The 23,518-nt window shown below is 56.4% G+C and overlaps 2 protein-coding genes across 7 annotated transcripts in view; one reads left to right on the forward strand and one right to left on the reverse strand.

Annotated features, from left to right (window-relative positions):
• NUP188 (nucleoporin 188) overlaps positions 1-5,002 on the forward strand; it is a 45,601-nt gene extending 40,599 nt beyond the window's left edge. The window contains exons 35-44 of the mRNA XM_081065257.1: positions 1,033-1,233; positions 1,402-1,494; positions 1,895-2,053; positions 2,344-2,481; positions 3,086-3,160; positions 3,242-3,469; positions 3,581-3,712; positions 4,000-4,073; positions 4,205-4,334; positions 4,425-5,002. Of these exons, the coding sequence (XP_080921383.1) occupies positions 1,033-1,233; positions 1,402-1,494; positions 1,895-2,053; positions 2,344-2,481; positions 3,086-3,160; positions 3,242-3,469; positions 3,581-3,712; positions 4,000-4,073; positions 4,205-4,334; positions 4,425-4,601 (1,407 nt within the window). The 3' untranslated portion in view covers positions 4,602-5,002. The remainder of the gene's footprint in view (positions 1-1,032; positions 1,234-1,401; positions 1,495-1,894; positions 2,054-2,343; positions 2,482-3,085; positions 3,161-3,241; positions 3,470-3,580; positions 3,713-3,999; positions 4,074-4,204; positions 4,335-4,424) is intronic.
• Positions 5,003-5,962: 960 nt separating this feature from the next.
• SH3GLB2 (SH3 domain containing GRB2 like, endophilin B2) lies at positions 5,963-22,102 on the reverse strand. 6 transcript variants are annotated; one of them, XM_081065554.1, is made up of 13 exons: positions 21,902-22,058; positions 17,543-17,684; positions 16,660-16,788; positions 12,780-12,913; positions 12,445-12,537; positions 11,067-11,078; positions 10,263-10,325; positions 8,582-8,605; positions 8,064-8,153; positions 7,675-7,775; positions 7,385-7,399; positions 7,035-7,275; positions 5,963-6,690 (listed from the first exon to the last, which is right to left on the reverse strand). In XM_081065554.1, exons 1-13 carry the CDS (start codon positions 21,962-21,964, stop codon positions 6,583-6,585), a joined length of 1,215 nt encoding a protein of 404 aa, XP_080921680.1. In that variant the 5' UTR covers positions 21,965-22,058; the 3' UTR covers positions 5,963-6,582. The 6 variants fall into 6 exon arrangements, with proteins under 6 accessions (XP_080921680.1, XP_080921681.1, XP_080921682.1 ...); XM_081065555.1 differs by lacking the exon at positions 11,067-11,078; XM_081065556.1 differs by lacking the exon at positions 7,385-7,399.
• Between the last annotated feature and the right edge of the window lie 1,416 nt (positions 22,103-23,518).

Consider the following 23,518-nt stretch of genomic DNA (forward strand, 5'->3'; position numbering starts at 1 on the left):
CGTGGAGAAAGTTAGTAACATCAGACAATTTCAAAGAAGCACTGGAATGCCATGTGGCCAGTCCTGCAGGGGAGAGATACCAGGGAACGTCCAACGTGGGGTTCTCACCTAATCTAGTGACTCACGAGAAAACGCCCTTTCCGCAGTGACCTGAAGCAGGCTGGTGTGAGCAAAGGTGCAGTGAGGTCTGGAGAGCCCGGGGCTAGAGTGTGGGCAGCCTTGTCAGGGTTTTTGATTGGGGTCCTAGGAAACGATTTAAGGCTTTTAAGCAGGGAGAGAAATGACCAGATTTGTGCATTAGAAAGGTCTCTCTGCATGCAGTATAGAACGGTGCTTTTCAAACTGTGAGTCATGACCTGTTACTCGGTCTTGAGATGAGCTCATTTGGTTACAACCAGCGTTTTTCAAAAATGAAATAGAATAAAGTATTAAAATGTCTGCGTGCTTTATCACACGTGAGGGTGGGTACTGTTCAATGAAAGTAGGTCTATACTGGGGCACAGTGTGAAGGTGCTTATTCCTGTGGGACGTGGTCAGAAATGTCTGAAAAGCCACTGGTATAAAGAATTGATTAGGGAGGATCCAGGGAGGATGGAGAGGCGCAGCTTAGGAGGTGACTGCCTAGTGCACCCTGACGGCACGCGGTGACAGAGTCCGGGGGAGCGACCAGATGTGGGACCGGAAGCAGCACTGATGCCGCTGATGGCAGTTTGGGGGATGGAGAAGGGAAGAGTCAAAGGTAGTCCTGTCGGGGGCTCAGGAGTGTGGATGGAGTTGCCGGTCCCTGCCGGAGGTGGTCTGGGAGGCAGAGCAGGCCTGTGAGACCCCGGTTCTGGTCTGGTCCAGCTCACTTGTGTGTGTGTGTGTGTGTGTGTGTGTGTGTGAGAGAGAGAGAGAGAGAGAGAGAGAGAGAGAGAGAGAGAGAGAGACACACCAAGGGAGGCCTCGGGCAGCCAGGCGCAGGGCTGGCTGGTCTCCGTCTCCTGCTCCGCTTCCTTCCCTCATATCCATCTTTGCCCCTGGGCCCCGCAGGTGTGTGTCCTCGGGTTGCACCTGGCCAAGGAGCTGTGTGAGGTGGATGAGGATGGTGACTCATGGCTGCAGGTGACCCGCAGGCTCCCCATCCTACCGACCCTCTTCACCACCCTGGAGGTGAGCCTCCGCCTGAAGCAGAACCTGCATTTCACCGAGGCAGCATTGCACCTACTCCTCACCCTGGCTCGCACCCAGCAGGTAGGCGGCAAGCCCAGGGCAGGAAGGAGCCTCCTCATTTGTGCTGGGCAGGTTCTGGCACTGCCTGCGATTCTTCCAGACGCTCTGGTCTAGCCTGAGAGCTCCACCTGCCGCAGGTGGGCGTCTGCACGGCGAGGTTCCATCTCATTCCATGTCTGTGCCACCCAGGGAGCCACAGCAGTGGCTGGAGCCGGCGTCACCCAGAGCGTTTGCTTGCCCCTCCTGAGTGTGTACCAGCTCAGCAGCAATGGGACGGTGCAGGTGAGTGCCGGGGGCCTGTCAGACTGCACCTCCACTGGAAAAGGGCGCCCCCGGCCCACTTGGCCCAGAAGTTGCTCTTTAGTGGCTGGTGTACTACATGGATGGTACGGAATCCCCACCCCGCCCCTGCTCTCGCCCCCTCTCCTCTCATGACGTCCAGTAAGAGAAGCGCACACAGCTAGTTAGTGGCAGACCCGAGTCTAGAACCCAGGCTTCTTGTATCTGCCTAATGCTCTTCCCTTGTGGTCCTGCTGGTCCCCAGGCGAGACCACGCCCATTCCAGGAGGCTCCTCCTCCCAGCAGCCAGCCTGCCTTAGCTGCTGTGCTGCTGGAGGCCCTGCTGTTCCGGTCAGCCGGGTTCCCAGCCCCATGTCCTGATTTTGTCTGCCGGTTGTCTTAGACACCTAGCACCTCTCGGAAGTCCCTGGATGCCCCCTCGTGGCCGGGGGTCTACCGCCTGTCCATGTCCTTGATGGAGCGGCTCCTCAAAACTCTGCGCTACAACTTCCTGACCGAGGCCCTGGACTTCGTGGGTGTTCACCAGGAGCGGACCTTACAGGTGAGGGGCTGCCAGCATCCTAGCAGGGGGCCTGGGCCATTCGAGGCTGGAGGCTTGGTAGCTGAGTGGGCTCGGGGCCTCCATTTCTGAGGTGCTCTAAGGGCTGCCGGCTGACTGGCCAACCTGTGCAGCTGCTCTGCTGCGTGAGGGGATCAGCTCCGACCGAACATCTTAGTCGTAACGCCAAATCCCTACTGTACCGCCATCTGTGTTGGTGGGCCCAGAACCTATCCTCCCTGCAGGCGTGTCGGGTCCCTGCATCACCCCATCCTTGCCTTCTCTGCCCCCAGTGCCTCAACGCCGTGAGGACGGTACAGAGTCTGGCGTGCCTGGAGGAGGCGGACCACACCGTGGGCTTCATTCTGCAGCTCTCCACCTTCATGAAGGAGTGGCACTTCCACCTGCCTCAGCTCATGCGGGATGTCCAGGTGGGGCCTCAGACGCAGTGTCCTGGAGGGGTCTGGGGAAGTGCTTGGGGACAGCGCGCTGGCTGCTCTCTCGGGCACCTCCAGTGAATTTGCAGCCCGTCCTTGGAACGTGGGCTTTTTGCTCGGAGCACCACGTTTGGTTTCACGTTGCTCCCTCTGGAGCTAAATGTTCCCTCCTCAGCATAGGGCAGCCATGAAGGGTAAAAGCCTGGGCTTTATCGTTCAGGTCTTGGTCTGCTTCTCTCAGGAACAGGCCTGGAGCTGGGAACCAGCAGACAACTGGGCAGGGAAGGAACACAGGCGTCTGTCTCTGCTGGAGTGTGACCTTAGCCAGGTCACGTCCCCTCTCTCGAAGCCTTTATCTTCTTCTGTAAGATGGGGAAATACCCTCCCCATTTGTTTCCTGAGGACTTGCTGTGCCAGGCCTTGAGTCAGGTCCCGGGAAGCTGTGCAGGCATCAGTTGACCCACAGTGTGCAGTTAGCATACTTAGCGGTTGGAAGAGTTTCAGCTGGAGAGCATGGGGGGGTGAACGTGGGCACCTGCTCGCGAGTCCAAGAAGCTGCCGCCAAAGGAAGCCCTCATCCTTCCTGTGTCTGCCCCAGGTAAACCTGGGCTACCTGTGCCAGGCCTGCGCCTCCCTCCTGCACAGCCGCGCGATGCTCCAGCACTGCTTACAGGTAAAGCCCCGCCCGCCACGCCTGCCTGGACTGCGCGCCCTGCTTCCCGTGCGCCACCTCCCTTTCTTGTCTCCCCTCCAGAACAAAAATGGGGATGGCATCCCCTCAGCCGTCGCCCCCCGAGCTCAGCGGCCTCCCGCAGCTGCCCCCTCCTGCCCCTCATCCTCCAAGCAGCCCACTGCTGACACAGAGGCTTCGGAGCAGCGGGCCTTGCACATGGTGCAGTACGGCCTCCTGAAGATCCTCAGCAGGACCTTGGCGGCCCTGCGCCACTTCACCCCCGACGTCTGCCAGATCCTGCTGGACCAGGTACCAGCACCACCTGCGCTGTGCCACCAGCCTCCCTGCAGGGAGCCGTGAAGGCTTGGCTGCTGCCTGGGGCCCTAGCTGGCCCTGGAATGCCCTTGTCTTGCCTTGCAGTCCTTGGACCTTGCTGAATACAACTTCCTGTTTGCCCTGAGCTTCACTACGCCCACCTTTGACTCTGAAGTGGCTCCCTCCTTCGGGACCCTTCTGGCCACAGTGAACGTGGCCCTAAACATGCTCGGAGAGGTAAGCTGGCCGCTGTCTGGCCCCCCTCCACCCAACTCTTCCTTCCAGTTCACCCCTTACCAACCGTGACCTTGGATACAATTACCTAGCCTTTCTTTTGTGAAGAGCCTGTTTCTCTTTCACAAAAGCACTATGGTAGAGATGACCTCTGTTGAGAACAACTGTGAGGATTAAATGAGGTAACGAATAAAATTGCTTAGTGCAGGACCTGCCAGGTAGGGAGCTCTCAGTGAGTCGGAGCTGTCGCTGTTACCTGATTTTTTGACCCCTTGTTTCTCTTTCTCCAGCTGGACAAGAAAAAGGAGCCCCTCACCCTGGCTGTGGGGCTAAGCACACAGGCGGAAGGGACCAGAACACTGAAGTAAGAAAGCTCTCCTGGAATTCTGTCTGGGGTTGGGGCAGTCAGGGGCTGGCTCTGCTCTTGGCTCAGCAGCCTACCTGGCACCTGCCAGCTTGGCCGTCTGCAACAGTGCCAACCTTACTCCGTCCCAGGTCCCTCCTGATGTTTACCATGGAGAACTGCTTCTACCTGCTCATCTCCCAGGCGATGCGCTACCTTAGGGACCCGGCTGTGCACCCCCGGGACAAACAGCGGATGAAGCAGGAGCTCAGCTCCGAGTTGGTATGGAGGGATCAGGGCCCTGCCTGGAGGGGGCAGCGCCCGAGGGTGGGGGGTGCTGGGCCTCATCAGCCTGCTTTTTCTCTCCCATAGAGCACGCTGCTCTCCAGCCTCTCGCGCTACTTCCGCAGGGGCGCCCCCAGCTCCCCTGCTGCTGGTGTCCTCCCCTCGCCTCAGGGCAAGTCCACCTCTGTCTCCAAGGCCAGCTCTGAGAGTCAGGAGCCTCTGATCCAGCTCGTGCAGGCCTTTGTCCGGCACGTGCAAAGATAGGGCAGCGGCATGCCGCTCGCCTGCCCCTCTCCACCAGCCTGCACAGCCCTGCCAGGGCCGCCTGGGACTGAGCAGCTCCTGTCCCCGTCAGCATAGCCATGACTCCAGCCACCCACCCACACACTGGCACTATTTTTGTAACAGAGCAAGGTCAGCCTCAGGGGTGCGGAGCCGCAAGTCTGCTGTGCTCAGCGCCCCCCTCAACGTGCCCCAGAGGTGTATTCCTTTCCTTCAAGCATTCCCCAGAGCACTTGACCCCGGCCCAGGGGAGAGGTGGGAGCCAGTGTCACGTGCAGCCAGGAGTGTGCACGGGTTTGAAAGTGTTTTCCATGCTCTGTTCTTGCAGTTTTTTGGTAATACTGTGGTCTATTTATACAAATATTAAAATACTGTTTATAGACAAGTGTGTGATGTGTGCCTTCAAAGCCCAGGAATGACTAGCCAGCCAGCTCAGCGCATGGAACAGTCTTCCTCCGCCCGGGGCCTGGGAGTGGAGCAGTTTGGGGAAGGCGGAATGTTTGATGGTTGACTCAGTAAGATCCCTCCATTAATGTTCACAGGTGCGTGTGCTGGGTGGACACTCAGCTTTTCCCTTCCTTGGCGTCCCCACCCCTGCCCCACACATACCCACTTGCCAGCTGGCTGAGCTTATCAGTGGGTGTAGCCTTTGGTGAAGCTCGGCTGCTTCCTATTTATAGCTGTGCCCCTGCCTTCCTCTGCTTCTCCCCCCTCCCCGCCCTTCAGAAGCCCCTGCCTTCCTTTGGCCTCCTTAGGACCTAGCTGTAAGGACCTGGGCATAAGGGCCTTAATTTAAAACCTGGTTTGTAGGCCAAATCCACCACTTGAAGTTTCTAGAATCAGACTTGCCTGGGCTAAGGTCTCTGTGTGGCCACTTGCCAGTTATGGTGCCTGGAGGGGGTGACCTGATCTCCCCTCATTTGTGAGGACATGAGAATACACATGAATGTGCTTCGCCCAATGCTGGGCCAAGGAAACAGGCAATAGTGTTTAGTAGAGCTTAAACCATCACGCAACTTGTACAGCCCACACCACTGGGCCCAAGTTTAGGAAAGCCTTCCTTGGGGATGAAATGTCCATTATGCAACTTCACGTACAGGAACTGCGCTCGCTGCCATCTGAGCAGCGCAGGCCCTGTGGGAGAAAGGGCGAAAGGGCGTGCTGTGAACAGCGCTCTAAAGCACTTCCCTTTCCCTCTGCCCTAGTGCTTCTGGGAGGGGCCGACAGCATTTTTGTACCACACACCCCACTCAGGAGGAGGAACGCTGCCAGAGGGACGTCTCCCCCCCCCACACCTCAGGGCCAGTCCCGTGAGGTCCACGACCCCTCCAGACCAGGCAACATGCACACGAAGAACAGTTTATTTGTCACTGGCTAGAAAGCAAGCAGACAGGCAGAGTAAAAAGATCAGTTAAAAAGTGAGTGTGAAGAGGTGCAGGCCGCAGCCACCATACTTGGCTTGAGCTGTAGGGCGCGAGGGGAAGGGTAGCACCGGGAGATGCTGCTCTGTGGCCCAGCCCTGCCTCTATGGCCAGGCTCCCCTCTACTCCAGTTCAGAGGGGACAACACGCAGTCCCCGGGGCCTGCCACAGACCCACCTGCCCTTACCCCTTCGCTGCTTTTGGCAACTAAAAGGCAGGTGCTCTTGCCAAAGGTGCACAGGGCTTCCTCAGGCCCTCTACGCTGAGCCCCCATGGGCTGAGGCGCTGGGTGCCGCAGCTGCGGCCGGCTCCTGAGCTAGGAGGGCTGGGGTGCTCAGGGGACGCAGGCAGGGTGGGGGCTCCAGAACCAGGTCAGAAGCAGGGATGGGGAAGGGGCCCCTCGCAGCTGATGACGGGCAAGGACAGGAAGGGGTTCGTTTCCCCACCCTGAACAGCGAGGGCACCAACAGACAAGACAAATGGCGGGGCTGCGCCCGTCCTCTCCTGCCCAGGTCAGAGCAGGGGCCTGGGAGGGGTCCTGCTTAGCTGAGCAGTTCCAAGTAGGTGACAGGGACCCTGCCCTTCTTGTTGCCTCTCTCGCCAATGAGCCAGTCAGGGTCCATGCCAGGCAGGCTGTAGACAGTGATGAGCTGAAGAGGAGGGCAGAGAGGGCGGTCACAGCCTGGCCAGGCAGGCAGAACTGGCCCGGGACTAAATGGGGACAGAGTTGGGATCCTCCTGTGATACAGGGGCACCTACACATCACCTCACCTGACAGACATGGCAGACTAGCGACGGCTTCCTCAGGGGCAGAGCGGCCCCTAAGAGCCAGCCCACCCCCACCCCCCACTCCCGTTTCCCAGCTCCATACCCAGGGACCCTCAGAGCCTTGAGGACAGTGGTGTAGGGTCTGCAGGCCCAATGTCCCCAGTTCCGGTTCCCTGGCGCGCCTATGCCCGCCCTTGCCTGCCATCCTTGTGGCACCCAGGCCCACCTCATCCGCCAGCAGGGCCAGCTCACTGCTGTCAGCTGCCTCGTAGTCATAAAGGACCCGGGCCTTACGGGTTCCGCTGGCAGGGGGAGCCACCTCCTCCAGGCAGAGCGCGGTCTCCCCTGGAGGGGCCAGGCCAGTCACAGAGGGCTCCACAGGCATGGTGGCTGCAGTGGTGGTGGGCGAGGTGCTGCTGAGGGGCGGGGAAGCGGGCTCTGTGGTGCCCACGAAGGTGCCTGGAAATCTGCACAGAGGGGGCACATCTCAGTAGCTGGGAGCCACATCCAGCGCCACTTGGCGCCCAGAACAGCAGCTGGGCCCACGGCGGAGGTGAGGAGACCCCGCTTACTTACATGGCTCCCTGGGAGCTGGCAGCATGAAAGGGAAAGTGAAGCAATGGGAAAAGGGAGGTGCTCCAGGCCGTCCCTGCCTCCCTCCCACCCCACACTCGAGAAACCGCTCGGAGATCCCCAAGGCCAGCCACCTCACTGTCATCCCGAGAGGGTTCCGGCCAGGCCTGGCTCAGTCGGCGGCCCTCTAGCCCGCCCTGTGTGCTGTGGGGCTTTCTGAGCTTAGGAGATTCTTGCCCGGGGGAGGAGGGTCTGCTCATGGGGCCTGGGAGCCAGGGGACCCCAGTGGGCACCTGCCCAGCTGTTTCTGCAGGTCCAGCATGTGGCGGTAGCACTGCGCGTAGTACGTCGTCTGGGACTCGACGAACTCCTGGAGGCAGCGAAGGTGGTTCACCTGTGGCAGGAGGCCCAGTGGTGAGGGGACAGGAGGTGTCGGGATGAAGCATCCCACCTCCAGCCCGTCCCCGGCCGGAGCCTGGCCCAGCTTTGCAGTGGCTTGTGGCCCAGCCTCTCGCTCCTTGGGGGAGGAGAGCAGTTCCCGCCCTGGGGACTTGCTCCCCCGAGGCTAAATTCCCCTCACGGAGCACAGGCCTTCCCCACCTGCTTGCGCGTTCATGCATGCCTCATTATGGACGAGGTCCGTGGGGACCCGAGGGGCAACAGGAGGAGGAACAGGACTCACGTGCGTGCTACTGATGCCCTCCAGCAGGAGACGGGTCACCTCTGCCTGCCGGTCAAACTCTGTCTGGGCAACTCGGAGCTCCTGCTCAGACTGGGAAGGGCGGGGTGAGAGTGTGAGGGCATCGCCCCCAGCTTCCCTCCCATCAGCCTCTCCTGTGCCCAGAGGCCCGCCCAGGGGTGGCCGCCTCCCCTCCTTGGCAGATGGCATGTGCCCCCTTGACTTCAGGCCTGGAACCCTGTGCCAGTTCCATGACAGCAGTCACAGACACAGGCCCTCAGGGATGGGCTTTCACACTCATTCACTGGCCCCTCTGACATCACCATGCATCAGGGGAAAATCCAACCCAGTCGCCTCCAGGGGACCCACTGTGGAGGTCATCTCCCCACAAAGGGGAAGTGACAACCCGCACAGTGGCCCAGAACTAGAAACACACCTGAGCCCTGGGGCAGCAGCTATGCCTGGTCTTCTGCTCCCCACCCCCTCCAAGCCTCTTCTCCAAGCCCCCCAGCCCCACTCACCTTGTCCACCTCATCATTCCAGAGCTGCGGGGACCACACAGGGCCGGTCAGCGGGGGAAGGAGGGGGTACCAGTCAGCAGGGGACAGGAGGCGGGGGAGGCCAGCTGAACCCCAGAGCCTGTGCCCTGCCCCAGCTCCTCAGACTCCAAGTTCTTCCCCCTGATACCCTTCCCCATTCCCTCCCGCAACCCCAGCAGAAGCTGAGGCTGGGCCGAGGCCTGGTGTGAGGGGCTCTGACGTCACAGTCCAGTCCAACATGCCACATGCAGGGCGGGGGGCAGCCAGCTGGTAAGTCCTGCTTGGGTTTCTCCTGAAGTGTAAGCCCCCAGGCACTGCGTGGGATCTCAAGGGAGACGAGGGTCCCTCACCCCACCCTGACACTCGGCTAATGCTGCTGGGCTGGGAGGCAGGGCTGTGTGACCCTGGGCCAGTCACTGAAGCTTTCTGTCCTTCGGCAGAGAAACGCAGCCTTGTGCCTGAGTCACACGGGTTCAGTGGCAAAATAAAAAACCAGTATCCACCTTCCAGAAGATTTCTCCTTTCACTCAGCCCAGGAAGGGGGACAGGAAATGTGATCTAGAGCCTGGAGAAGAAAGACCCCCTCCTCCTGCCACCACAGAGGAGACCCATTTCTCCTGCCCAGTGCGGGAAAGGACGATAACCTGAAGTATGGAAAGCAAGACGAGGCCAGCCCCGAGGACAGAGCTGTCCACCGCAGTCCCAGTTAGGAAATCCTATCAGGGGAGCCACCTGCATGTGTCCAGACGTAGGACACCCAGCAAGAGGGGGCCCGGTGGGCTAAACTGGGGTTGACGCCCCCGAGGACGACGGCCCAGCCACTGAATGACACACGAATACACGCGGCAACATGCTTGACAGGTGACGAAGAGCCAGGGGGGGGGTGTGGGAGGATGTCGCCCATGGAGGAGATGGAAGGACAGAGAAAAGGCAGAAAAAGGCAGAGCAGTGGTTGTGATTGGCATGATGGGATAGATGTGATCGGCCTCGTTCCCAAACTAAACGGTAAATGGCAAGTATCTCAATAAAGCCGCAGGAAAAAAAAAAAGATGGTAAGACATTCAAAGTCTGCCCCGGGTCCCGCCCCACGCTCAGCTTCAGTCCTTCTCAGGTCACACCCTGGGCCAAACCTCTGGCCTTGGCACAAGCTGCTCTTCCACCTCAGGGCCCCCCACTCCCCCTGCTCCTTCTCAAGGCCTCCTCACGCTCTCACGACACTGAGCAGAGGTGCTACAAAGGCAGCTGGATGAACAGCCATCCTTGTCACCTGTCTGTAGGGGTCTGTCAACGTGTGGCAGGCCAGGCCCAGGCCTTCTCTCTGCCAGGGGCTGCACAGGGCCGGTAGTCATGGATGGTGAGTGGGGCCGGGGAGTTGTGCCTGCTTTGGGGGGCGGCGCAGGGTTGTGGAGGGGGCGGGCAGACTCTCAGGCCCACTGGATAGCTGCCGTCCTGACTTCACCACACTGCTCGCGGCAGCTGGTCCAGTCTCCACCTTCAGCATTTAGCGGGGAGAAGCAAGGCCAGCCACATGGTCACAGGGCAAGGGGACAGGCAGGCAGATGGAGCCTCTTGGGATATCTGGCTCCTGTTTGCTGTGTAGCAGGCCCCTCGGAGTGGGAGGGGTGGGGGGGGGCCAGGGGTAAGGTGGGGTGGGGACGCTTACCGCGGAGGCGCTGGCCGAGAGAATGTAATTACGAGGTCTAGTCTCCTGAAAGTCAGGCACCGTCTGGCGGGAACAGAGTTCATGGGGGGAGGGGTCACGCTGGGCCGGGGCTGGGCTGGAGCCAGGAGGCCGCGCCACAGTCTCCCACAGGGAGATGCCAGGAACCCCTGGCCCCAGGGACAGGAGGCTACAGACAAATACGTCACAGACTCCCTTCTCCCCACGCCCACCATCTAGAGAGGAGGTGGGCTTAGAGACCCGGGAAGTTGAGACAAAGGCCAGTGGGTGGACCACTGGGGAGACCAGGGGAGCAGATGCCACCAGGAGACAGCCTGCGCCTGCCATCACACACTTGCCTCTGAACAGGTCACAGACTGGATCCAGCCCGTGGCCCAGGAGTCATGGGCCACTCCTCCCTGGGCCCTAGTCTCCCTCTGCCCCAGTTAGACCCAGGCTTCCAAACAAACCCCACCCCCCCACAGCTTGCTCCATCCCACAGTGCCCCCCATACCACATCTCTCAGTCCTGCAGCAAGGACCAGGCCCCTTCCCCACAAAGAAGGTGGACAGATGGATGCATGGATGGACAGTGACAGGCTTTCAACATTTGCAAAAAGCTGACTCACAGGCTTCAATGCCTGGTGTGTCCCCCCACACAGAAACTGCCCATCGTAGAGGCTCTGTTGGGGAGACCAGCTGCTTGCAAAATGCCCTGAGGACGTGCCCCGGGCCGGCCTGGCGCTGCAGGCCCCCGGCCAGACGGGCAAACCAGAAGCAGCACAGCACGTGGGACAGGTATACTCACATCTCCCTCACACTGAGCCAAGTTACCCAAAGCAGAACAGAAAGGAACAAAAACAAAGAGTTAGTGAGACCACAGCGCGAGCGGGAGCAGGCCCCCCTGGCCCCGGCGGGAGGGGACACTAGGTGGACAGGCAGATGGACACACACAGCCTGCCCTCTGGAAGGTGTCCTCAAGTGTGCGTGTGCGTGTATTAGAGGAGCAGGGCTAAGGGAGCCACCTGCCGGGCTGTCTTTGGGGCATTGCCCCGGGCTGCCGTAGCCCTGGAACGGGTGTCCGGGCCTAACCCAGAGGTTTGGGGCTGTCTGAGCCAACCCAATGGAGAAAAGGTCGTGCCACTCCAGTGACTAAGGAAAGGCTCCACCGGCCTGGCTGATAGAGGAAAAGCTTGTTCTGGCCAAATTACTCCAGAGAGGCTGTCCGGCCCCGAGTGGCAGGGAGACTGGCCTGTCCAGGTGACTTAGAAAGGTCATCCCAATAGCCAGGGGTCACCCTACCCAACCTGCACAAGACTCCAGTGGCTGAGCCCTGCCTCCAACCTGGACCCACACGGACACCCTGTGAGAGGGGGCACACGGAGGGTTTGGGGCCAGAACTCTTACAAGCAGCTGGGAGCCTGGGCTGAGCCGGGCCTTCCTTGGCTGAGAGCCTGGGCAGGTCCAGGTTTCCCCAGCCTGCCCGGGACCTGAGGAGTTCTCCTCGGGCTGTGAGGTGGCCCTGGGGTTCCTGTACCCCCGAGCAACCTAGCATGCCACGAGTGTGCTCACCCTCGGGCCCGCTCTGCCAACCGTGGCCTAGCCCCACTCAAATTGTCCCACACTGCGTCCCATCCAGGCGGAAGAGCCTCAGTGAGCTGAGAGTGAAGGGGCAGCCGAGACGGCCCAGTCTCATGGGGCTACCTGAGACATGCTCTTGAGCGAGCACGAGGTCCAGCCTGGGGTTCTCCACACCACCACAGGGGAACCTGAGCAAGGGCGCCCTGGGACCAGCGCTGGAGCAGTGGGTGTGGGAGTTAGTAAGGGGGAAGCCATGCCCGGGCAGAGCCAGGAACAGAGCCCAGCGTCCAGGGAGGGAGGGCAGGGGCATGCGAGAAACTCTAACTGTGCCTGTCTGGGGAGGCTGTGGGGTGCCCTGTGCCTAGGTCGTTGCACTGCTGGTCAGCCCGCCCCATAAATGTCTACCCTGGGACCCAGAGCTCTGGGCTGCAGGGTTCCGGGGGGTCGGGGCAGAGAGGTGTGACCCAAAGTGACCAGCCCAGACCAGTGCCCCCTCCGGGCCTCTCCAGGCAGGGACAGAGGAGAGAGGTCATGCCAGGTCCCTTCACCACTTCCCCTAGGCTCTAGCCGGAGCTGGGGGGTGGGAGGCCAGCAGGGACGCTTACCGTGGCCTTGGCTTCTGCAGCCTTGGCCTTCTTCAGTCGTGCTTTGCAGGCATCCAGGTCAAGACGCCGGTTTTGGAGGAGCCGCCTCTCCTTCTGCAGGTGGAGAACAGGAAACAGTGAGTCCCTGGGGAGCCCTTGGAGACCCTGGGCTGTGGCGGGACTGGTCTATGGAGCCATCTGATCAAGACAGGGAAACGGAGGCCCAGACAAGGAAAGTCATCCACTCCAGTTCACAAGAGCCATGTCTGTGGAGGCCCCAGGAGTGCAGGGTTCCCAGCAAGGGAGGAGAGGGCTGCCATGGTTACGAGCAAGCAGAGTGGCCCAAGGTCCCTCACCGAGATGGTCTTCCAGTCCCCTTCCAGGAAGTTACGCAGGGGGGTGAGGAAGTTGATGGAGGCAGTGTGGATAAAATCCCGCTCTGCAGCTCCCAGGCGCTTCTCAGCTTCTGCCACCTTGGTCAGGGTCTTCCCTGAGAAAACAGAGTTGAAGATGAGGAAAAGGGTCAAGCTGAGGCTGCTCTGACCCCAGGAAGTAGTGGGGAGTTTGGAAAGAGACGTGCTAAAGAGGCCAGTGCAAAGATGCTACGTGCAGAAATGCTGGCCTGGAAAACGGGGGAACAACCTACATATCCATCACTCGGGGACTGACGAATACATAGTGGGACATTCAAAAAATGGAACATTACACTGCCATTAAAAAGACTGGGGGCGGGGGGGGGGTAAGATTTGCAATAAAAGAGAAAGGAGCTCAACAAATCCATTCCCCAAAAAGCAACCATAAAACCAGACAGAGCTGTCAAAAACAACTCCTTTCTGGCCTCCGGAAATTGACGAGCGGCAAGCAACAAATTGAGAAGCATTTATTCTAGAACTACCAGACTTTGGCAGAAACAATGGGAGCCTGTGGCTTTTTAGCCCAGGGTTGCTCCCACCTCCTCAAGCTCTGTAGCTCTACCACACAAGGCAGGGCAAGCTCTGAGGCTGGCAAGGCCGCTGCGGAAGGGGGCTGACTTGCTTTGGGCTGAAGCGCAGAAAAACCCCTGGACACTGTCGAAAAGAACAGTAAACTCAGTAGCAAGTGATTGGGACAGGCCAACATCACAGCTAACTTGAAGTTGGAATGCTGATGGGAACAAGCACCAGACCTGCCAGAAATCTCATAGGAGATCTGGGAGATGAGATAGTCATGGCGGGCCTTGGTGAACTTCCAGAAATCTCTGGTGGTCTGGAAGGCTTTGCATGTGTGTAGCACGCTCAGGAGAGACTGGAGAGAACCCCAGCTGTCTACTCGCCCTTGGCTGAGCAGGACGCTTTGCACATTCACACAGCGAGCGCCGGGCAGACTTGTAAACTGCCCTGAATGAGTGCCCCAGCCCACGCACAGTGCACCAGGACAGCCTCCTTGGTGCACTGTTAAGCACAAGCTCTGACCACTCACTGACTGACCACTAACATAGGCTGACCGAGAAGTAACCTCTAGGAAGCTAGGCTGAAAAATAAAAAGAATAATTAAAAGGAAAAAAAAGGCAGAGACATCAGCAGCTGCATAGTGCAGGGGCACAGACTCTAAACAATGAGCTCAGGCAAGTCTCTAAACAAACAAACAGCAATAACTACCCCAGGGGGATCAGATTCCAGAGCCACTACGTTATCTAAAATGTGCATATTCAACAGAGTACTGTGAAGCATGCAAAGAAACAGGTAAGTATGTACAGTCAATACACAGGAAAAAATAATAATCAACAGACACTATCTCCAAGGAGGCCCAGATGTTAGACTTGGTGGACAAAGGCTTCCAAGCAGCTATTACAAATATGGTGTTAAAAAAACGAACAGAAATCATGTTAAAAGAACTAAAGAAAAATATAACAAATGACTCATCAAATAAAAAAATCAATAAAGAGATAAAATTTACAAAAGGAAATGAAAATTCTGGAGTTGAAAAGTACAATGATTGCTATGGCAAATTCACTAGAAGGGCTCAAAGACAGTTTGAGCTGGCAGGAGGAAAAAATCAGCAACTCTGAAGAAAGATCAATAGAGATGCTCTAATCTGAAGAACAGAAAGAAGAATGACAGAGCCTCAGAGACGTGCACGGATACCATCAAGCAAACCAACATATGAGTGAGTAATAGGAGTCCCGGAAGAGAAATGAAAGGGGGCAGAAAAAAATATTTGAAGAAGTAATAGCCAAAAATGAGCTGAATTTCATGAAAAACATGAATCTACATATCCAAGAAATTCAGCAAGTCCAAAACAGGATAAACACAGAGAGATCCACCACTAAGACATCTTAGCCAAAATGTTGAAATACAAAAAGTCTCGAAAGAAGCGAGAGAAGAGTGATTCATCACATACGAAAGCCACACTAAGATTAACAAAGGACTTCTCATCGGAAACAGTGGAGGCCAGACAGCACCGAGATGATATATTCAGAGCGATGAAAGGAAAAAACTCTCATCCAAGATTCTACATACAGCAAAACTGTCCTAAAAGTGAATGCAAAATACACTCCCAGATAAACAGGACTGAAAGAATTCATTGTTAGCAGACCTGCCGTGGACCTCAGGATCAAAGGAAATGACACCAGAGGGTAACTTGAATCCGTATAAAGAAAAAGGAGCACCAGTAAAGGTAATTATATAGGCAACTATAAAAGACAGTATCATTTTTTTCTCTTTTCTTAACTGATTTAGAAGACATAACACAATAATTATAAAACTGTACTGTTGACTTTACAAGATATAAAGATAGAATATGTATGATAATAACCGCAAAAAGGACAAGGGAGGAAATGGAGTATATTGGAACAATTTCTATATTTTACTCGAGTCAAGTTAGTATTACTCTTAAATAGATAGTGATAAGATAAAATGCGCATTGTAATTCATGCTGTGAAACTATTAAGAAAAAAAATTTAACGTAAAAAAGTAACAAAAATTAAAATATTACATTAGAAAATATCTATTTAACACAAAAGAAGGCAGTAAAGGAGGAACAGATGAACAAAAACGACCTGAGACACAGAGAAAACAGTAACAAAATGGCATATGTAAATCCAACCACACCAACAATTACATTAAATGTAAAAGGATCAAATACTCCAATCAAAAGGCAAATATCGTCAGAGTGGATTTTTTAAAAAGATCCAACCGGATGCTATCTATGAGAGGCACTTTGGACTTAAAGACATTGTTAAGTCTTAACTGGTGGGAATGTAAAAATCACACAGCCACTTTGAAAAAGAATTTGGTGATTTCTTAACAAGTGAAACAAATTTACCACATGACCCAGCATTTCCACTTCTAGGTATATACCCAGGAGAAGTGAAAATGTGTCCTCACAAAGGCTCGTGTGCAAATATTTATAGGGAAACAACCCCAATGCCTATCAAATGGTGAACGGATAAAGGAAATGTGGTATATCCGTGCAATGAAATGCTATTCAGCAATAAAAAAGGAATGAAACCCTAAGAGACACGCTACAACAGGAGTGAACCTCAAAGATTATGCTAGGTGAAAGAACCCAGATACAAAAAAAACAATATATTTACCTGAAACTACAAAAAACCAAAACAAAAAACAAACAAAGAAAAACCCCACAATATATTTTGCGATTCTCTTTATATGAAACATTGAGACCAGGCAAATGTATAGGACCACAGAGCACATTAGTGGTCGGCTGGGGATGGGAATAGAGACTGACTATAAGTAGACACAAGGGATTTTTGGTGGGTGATAGAAATGTTCCTTAAATTGGATTGAGGGGATGTTTGTGCAACTGTAAATGTACTAAACATCACTGAATTGCACATTTAAAACAGGTGCACTTTACGGCTTATAAATTGTACCTCAAACCTTTTTAAGAATTACAAAAATAAAGACTGCGCTGGCTCTGTAAGAGCTCCTGTGAACACATATCTAAAATGCAATGCCAAGTTTAACAATCAAGTAACAGAACAGACACACACTGCGATCCCATTAAAAAATGCACACAAACCAAAACCGATTAAGAGAGACCTCCATTTTTTTTACTGTTTTCATCTCCACTGTTTGAGGTTTTTACAATTAGAATGAATTCAGGTATTATATGTGTAATTAAAAAGACAAAGGAAGGAAGGGAGGCAGAGAGAGGAAAATAAGAGAGCAAGAGACCATGAACCACACCGGCTGTCGGGCCCCATGCGGGCTCCGAGGGCCTGGGGGCCTGGCTCACCGTAGGGAGTGGTGGGCCCCAGCTCACTGGCCGCTTCTGCCATATACTGAGCCAGCAGCTCCCCGTTGGTAACTCGCGAAGGTACCTTCCTGTCCAGCTTCTCATACAGGAACTCTTCTACTCGGGCACCTGCGGGGCAGACAGAAGCCAAGTCACAAGGCTCTTTGGTCCAACCCAAGGATAAAACCCATAGTGATAGAAACACTCCCAGACGAGGGCCTGCCCACAACATCGCTGAGCCTGGTGACTTCCAGAATGTTCTCTCACGGATGCCCACTTCAATCCTGTGAAACTGGCCCTCAAACCTGTGGAAACCCTCACTCTAGAGACGAGGAAGTCGTGGCTCAGAGACTGGTAATGCCTGCCCCAGGTCCCACAGTGTGGGGTGACGGGCCCAAAGTCAAGGCCCCCCACTTTTCCCTCTTTACAACATGGCTTCACAGAACATAACACACATACGAACACCACTGGCCCTGCACACAGTGGACTTACAGACTGACTTACCCGCAACTCCACCCTGACGCCCTCTGTTCCCACAGGCTCCCCCCTGCAGTTTGCTTCTGCTGGCTCCGTGCTCCGGTGTGACTCCGGGCAAGCCCTCTCCCATCTCTAACCCCACTGGCGTTTTGCCTGCCTCTTCTCCCAAGTGTGTTTCCGTTTCCAGGCATTTCTTTAACTCTGCAAAACTTAGCATTTCCACTGCCCCAGAGAGCGCATCTTAGAGCCCAGCACTGACTCTGCTCTTTTCTTTCATTGGGAACCCCCCATAGCAGCCTTAAGCCCCAAAAGTCTAACCCAAATCTCACCCACTGCTCAGTCCCACCTGTGAGGCTCCGCCACCAGCTTCCTGCCCTCACCCCAGGAGCAGCCCCAGTCCACTCACTGGGGTTAGGCTGCAGCAGCACCTCCGTCTGCCTCAGGATTTTCTCCGTCCAATTCTTGGTGCTGTCCGCCCGGGCCAGAAGGTTCTCAAAATGGGCATCAAGCTCGGTCTTCTCGGCCTGGCCGAACTTCTCTTCTGTGAACTATGTGGGACGGGCTCAGAGGGTGGAACGGAGGACTCCCCTGTCCCGCCCACCCACCCCTCCCCCACAGCTGGAACCCAGGCCCTGAGGTCAAGAAACTGCTGCCTCCAGCCTGCTCGGCAACCTGATCAAGTCAGGGCCCTGCTCCGGGCCTTGGTTTCCCCTCTGTGAACCAGAGTTTGGGGATCATGGCTTCTTTTGGAAATCCAATGAAAGCTATAGATCCCTTTCCCCCAAAAAAAGCACATTTGTACAAAATCTGGCTCACAACTTAGAGGCATAAGTAACCCTTGGGGACCCATCGCAAAGGCTCCTCTGAGTCTTACTCTGAAGGAAAATACTTGGTAGAAAGTGCTCAGGGAACAAATGGGACACAAAGCAAGTTCTGGGATTATTGGAGGCTCAGTGGGGGGTTGGAGCCCCCGGGGGAAGTAGGGGACGCCAGGGGAGTGAATGGTCCCTGATTCAAGTCTCAGTTCTGCTACTGATGAGCTTTGTGACCCTGGGAAAGTGGCTTTGCAGGAAACGCATCAGTTTCCTGAGCTGAAAAATGAGGGTAATAAGTCACAGTAGCTCCTTCATAGGTTGTGAGGGTGAAATAAGGTAGATGTGGGTAAGACGTGAAGGCCAAGGTCTGGCAGGGGCTCGCTGTTCCACGTGAGGTGCTCTGCTCCTGTTAAGAGCTGATGGCACAAGAGACAGCTGGGAAGGAAGGAGTGTGTGGGAGGAAGACCACATGGCTGGCCTCTGGTCACCTGGTATGGTGGACGGGGAACACCGCCAACCCATGGGAGCCAACTCAGCACACCCAGGGCCCAGAAAGCTCAGAAGCTCCACCCCAAGGCCAGGCAGGAACCAGGATGTCACATGGCCCCCCACTAGAGCTGACCGAAGCCATGTGGGCCACGGAAGAACCAGAAACCAGCCCAAGTCCTGGCCCCTCTGATCTAGGAGGGCCCTTGGACAAATGTCCCCATTTTCCAAACAGGGATGCCAAGGCCTTCCCCAGCCAGAAAAAAACAGCCTACTCAAGATCACAACCAAACAGCAAAAAGGTGAACACTGCAGAAATAAGATCAGTAATAACAACAAATACGGGTGACTGTCTCTGTAGCCCAACCCTATGCTGAGGACTTTATACTGATGACCCATCCATAACTCCAGCAGCCCTCCAAGGAAGGTCAGGCCAGGTTTCCCATTTTACAGATGATGCCACTGAGGCTGAGCAAGGGGCAGGCGGTGCTGGAGTAAGGGTCACTGTGGGCTGGGGGCTGGAGGCCCTTCCCACACTATTTGACAGTGATGAATTATCCAGAGAACAAGGACAGGTCTGGCTGCAGGGCGTGGGAGGCGGCCACCAATAGTCATGCAGCTGGTCAGGCTGCTGGGCATCCATCAATTATGCAGCAGGGCTTAGGTTTCTCCCTGCAGGGCTGGGTGGGCCCAGGTGACAGCCTGCAGCTCCCCACTCGGGACCATCTGCTCCGGGCCTCCTCTGACCTCGCCCCACTCCTCATCCTCCTCATCTTCCCCAAACTGAGGCCTCCCGCAGCCAGGCTCTAGACAGGCCTCAGCACCCAGCCCTTTGAGGTGGTGGCATTAGCCCCATTTTCCAGATGAGGAAACCAAAGCACAGAGAGACAGTACCTCTTTCCTCTGGTCCTCAGTTTCCCACCTGGAGAATGGGGATAACAGGATCCATCTGACAGAATATGCTTAGCACACGGTGTAGGTCTGATTAATGTTAGCTGGTGTCGTCATCATCACCATTAATAAAAGGCTTCCCTCAGGTCCCTCCTGGGCTCTCAGGAGCTACCTAAGGACCTCCTTACCCCAATGGTACCAGTCACCCCAGTTTAGGTGACACGCGCCTTAGCCTCTCCCTGCCTTACCACGGTTAATGGCAGTCCTCCCCCCGAGCCTCCTGGCCACCGGTCCCTGATACCCCACGCCTGCCCAGATTCAAAGTCCTACCAGGCTTTCCCCATGTCTTGGGCATCCATCCCATGTCCACTGCTGCCTGCCTGGCTCGGATGATGACCATGCCATTGCCTCCCTGGCTTGTATTATTATTAATTCTCCTATTAGTATTACTGCAATTACTACTGATAGTATTAGTACCGTCACTTCCACTGCCCATCCCACCCCCACTGGCATCCTAGGTTTTCCTGCCTCAATACCCTTAGCTGGGCTGTTCCCACCCTGGACCAACTTCACAAACCCCTCCTGACTTTGGAGGCACAGTTCAGGGACTAGGAAGCCATCCTAGAATCACTCATGCAAAAGGGTCCTGCCCTCCAGATTCTTTCCCAGGGCCCAGGTCTGGTTCCCTACCGGATGGGAGTGCGGTGAGGCTCTAAAAGGCGTCCCCGGTACACAGAGGGTCTGAGGGCTTACCCAGCATGTCCTGGGACCTATATGGAGGAGCTGCCCACACGTTGATACTAACCCCCGCCCCCCACCCCTCCTGGCTGACTACGATCGGGCAGACTGGCTTTGGGTGGGTCACTGGAGGGTCCTCTCCTGCTCAGTTCACATTTCAGGCCCCTCTCTCCTCTGGCCTGCCACTCTGCCCCATTCCGGCCCAGTGCTTCAGAGGCTGCTGCTTGCAGCCTGAGGCTGCTCCCTGCGAGATGGCAGCAGTAGGGGGTGGGTGAGCACAGCCAGAGAAAACCTCTATTTATAAAGCTCTCAGCTCCCTCCTCCACCCTGGAGGCTGGGGCCTGGGCGCTGGCTCCCACTCCAGTATGGGCAACCCAATGGGCCTGCCCCCGCCGGGCGAAGCAAGACCACAGGGCCCAAGCCTCCCCATGCCCAGGCTCTGCAGGCTCTGGCCAGGTCAGGTGCCGGAGCCCCACAGTAGCAGGAAACCAGATCAAGTTCTTCCCAGATGTGCGAGATAGTACGGTTGCCATACCAACACTGGGGAGGATTCCCCGCCTTCCAGATGGACCGGGTCTGTCCCAGGGAGTCCGGGGTCTTGGCATTCCCACTACGGCTGGGGTCACCCACAGGGCTGGTAACACCGAACAGCAAATCCTCAATCGGACACTGTGCTTTCTAGTAAACATGGCAACATGGGCTGCTCCAGAGAACCAACAACACGGCAAGGACGGACAAACACAGGACCTGTTCCCAGAGCACAGCTACCGAATGCCTCGGGAGCAGACTGGTGTGACACCCGATTGATGGGAGATATGGAGGCTCGCAGAGACGTGACTTGCTCAAGGTCACATGCTGCATGAGTATAATATCAACCACATTACCTCCAATACTGAGCTTGCCTTTAGTGAGCTCAGACACGCACAGCACCACAGAACCCTCACAGCCATCCTCGGAGAGAGGGATTGCTAATCCCATATTTCAGATTGAAAAACTGAGGCCCAGAGAGGCGAAGTCCCTTCCCCAGAGTCACAAGAGGGAGCATACGGCTAACTCTAGGTCTTCACCATGACATTCAGCTGCCTCAGTTTCTTGCTCTGTCTCCAAGTGAATAGGACTTGTTCCAATCCAGCATCACTGGCCTGGACAGCCGCCCAAGGAGGGCCAGCCGCCAGCCCTTTCCCCATTCCCCAGGCCTGGGCAAATAAGAGGAAACAAGCCTCCCAGGGAGCAGAAAGGAAATAACTCCAGCCCTCCTGGCTTCCGGACTGACTACCCAAGCGTGTAAATGGGTCACGGGGGGAACCATGGTACACCAGCCCATTGCACAGGTGCGAAGACTGAGGCTCAGAGCAGGGGTCGTGGAGGATGCATGAGTCTTTGTGCTTGGGACTCAGCCTCCAAAGGCCTGCCGGGAGCCAGAGTCACTGCTGCACAAGGGCAGGGAGGCAGGCCCCGCTTGGTGCCCTCTCCGCTCCTCAGCAGAGTTCCCACCGGGTCCCTGAGCGGGCCCCAGGGCAGCTGGGTAAACCCGGCCGGTCAAAATGGTGGACACTAATAGCTCCACCGCAAGCAACAGGGCAGAGGCCCGGCTCGGTCCCCAGCACCGGGCCACGCCGAGGGTGCGGCTTGGCCGGCCGCCCGGGGCTCTGCCTCCTGGGCAGCGCAGGAGCAGGGGATGTGGAGGGCTGGGACGTCCGCGAAAGGGAGAACCGGGCGGCAGCCTGGAAGGGCTTCTCCTGGCGTCCCGGGGTCTGCTGCAGGGGTGCCACCGTCCCGTCCCACATCCGGGCCCCAGAAGCCGGCCGCGCGGGGCCCAGGGCGCTCGGCCTCACCTGCACCGCCCGGGTGAAGAAGATGCCCGCGTCCGACGCCAGCTTCTTCATGTTGAAGTCCATGGCGCGCCGCACGGCCGGCCGCGCCCGGCCCCAGCCACGCCTGGCGCCCCCCGCCCGCCGCCGTCTGCCCGTACCCCGCCCACCTGCTGCCGGTGCGCCCGCCCTCAGTGCGCCCTCCCGCCTGCCACCGCCACCGCCGCCGCCACCGCAGCCACCGCGGAGCTGGCGCGAGCGCGCAGGGCGGGGCGCCGGGCGCGAGGGGAGGAGCCTCGGAGCGGGGCGGGGCGGGGCGGGGCGGAGGGCCCGAGCTGATGCTGCTCGCTGCCGCCCCCTACGGCGCCGCCCGCCGCCTGGCCGGCCGGTCTCGCGGCCTCGTCTTCTCGCCCCTCGCCCATTAGTGCCTCTCCAGCTCCCTTTGTCCATTCTCACACCCCTCGTTTGCTAGGCCCTCTATCTCCCTGCTTCTCGGCCTCTTTTGACCTGGGTCTCTTTGCACCGCCCACCACCACCACCTTGACCTCTCCCGCTCCCCTCTTCTTCTGCCCCTGAGCATGGTGACACAAAGGACAACTGAACCAGGAGACGCCTGTTCAGCTGGGAGTCTTGTTCTTCCACCGCTTGGGAAGAGTTGGCTTGTTTGTCTCCAGGAAGTCTTGTGGGTCCCCAAAGTTGGTGGAGGACGTGTGGAGCGGTTACAGTGAGGAAGGGAAGAAAGGAGGGGCGGCTTCGGTTCTGACCAGGAGGAGGAAGTGATACCCTCGGATAATGGACATGCGCTGACCGTGAACCCAGCTCCTCACAGCCCCAGACAGGCAAGGGGATGGCCTGCATGTACATTCCCCCTCCCATGGGGCTTGGAAAGAGGTTTATTAACTGTCTCCGCCTGTCCTTGTTCCTGACCTCTACTCCTAGTCTTTTAACCTAATAGAGAGCTCTGGTCTTGCACTGGTACCCTTTCCTCCCGGTGTTTGTTCCCTGGATGCTTGGCTTCGTTTATCTCCCTACACTTACCCAAGTTCCTCATCACCTACCCAGCCTGTCTGTGCAGGGTGAGCCTGGAATCTCCTGGGAGTTTGTTCACCCTGGTCCCACTTCCAGCCCTGGTTTTTTCAGTGCAAATGGGGCCCAGGCAGGTAAAGTTTTGAAAAGCGTCCAGGTGATTTTGCACACTCCAGGTTCAGAACCATTGATCTGAATTATTATGTGTACGGAGGCATCGCACGTCACTCACAAACCTACAATTCATCATCTCTATGTGTTTCTTTGCATATTCCTATGTGTTCACTCTGTTTCTATTCATCTGTATTGATCATTGACTCGTTTACCAGTGTCTGTCTCTAGCTGACCATATTCTTTTAGCCAACATCTAGCCATATCATCTTTCAACAGGCATATATCAATATACTTCTATATCCATTGACTCAATAACTCACACTGAGCACTGTTAAATGAAAAAATATTTATAATCCTTGTTAAAGATGGTAAAGAAGACTTTATTCAAGAGAGACTAGTGCAGCAGCATGGGTTTTGCAGTAGGGGAGAAATCAGGCTCAACTCCAAATACGACAAGGACAAATGGAGATTTATAGCCAAGGAGCAGGGTGGAGACAGTGG

The sequence above is a fragment of the Rhinolophus hipposideros genome (genome assembly GCF_964194185.1).
Source record: "Rhinolophus hipposideros genome assembly, chromosome: 11".
NCBI lineage: Eukaryota > Metazoa > Chordata > Mammalia > Chiroptera > Rhinolophidae > Rhinolophus > Rhinolophus hipposideros.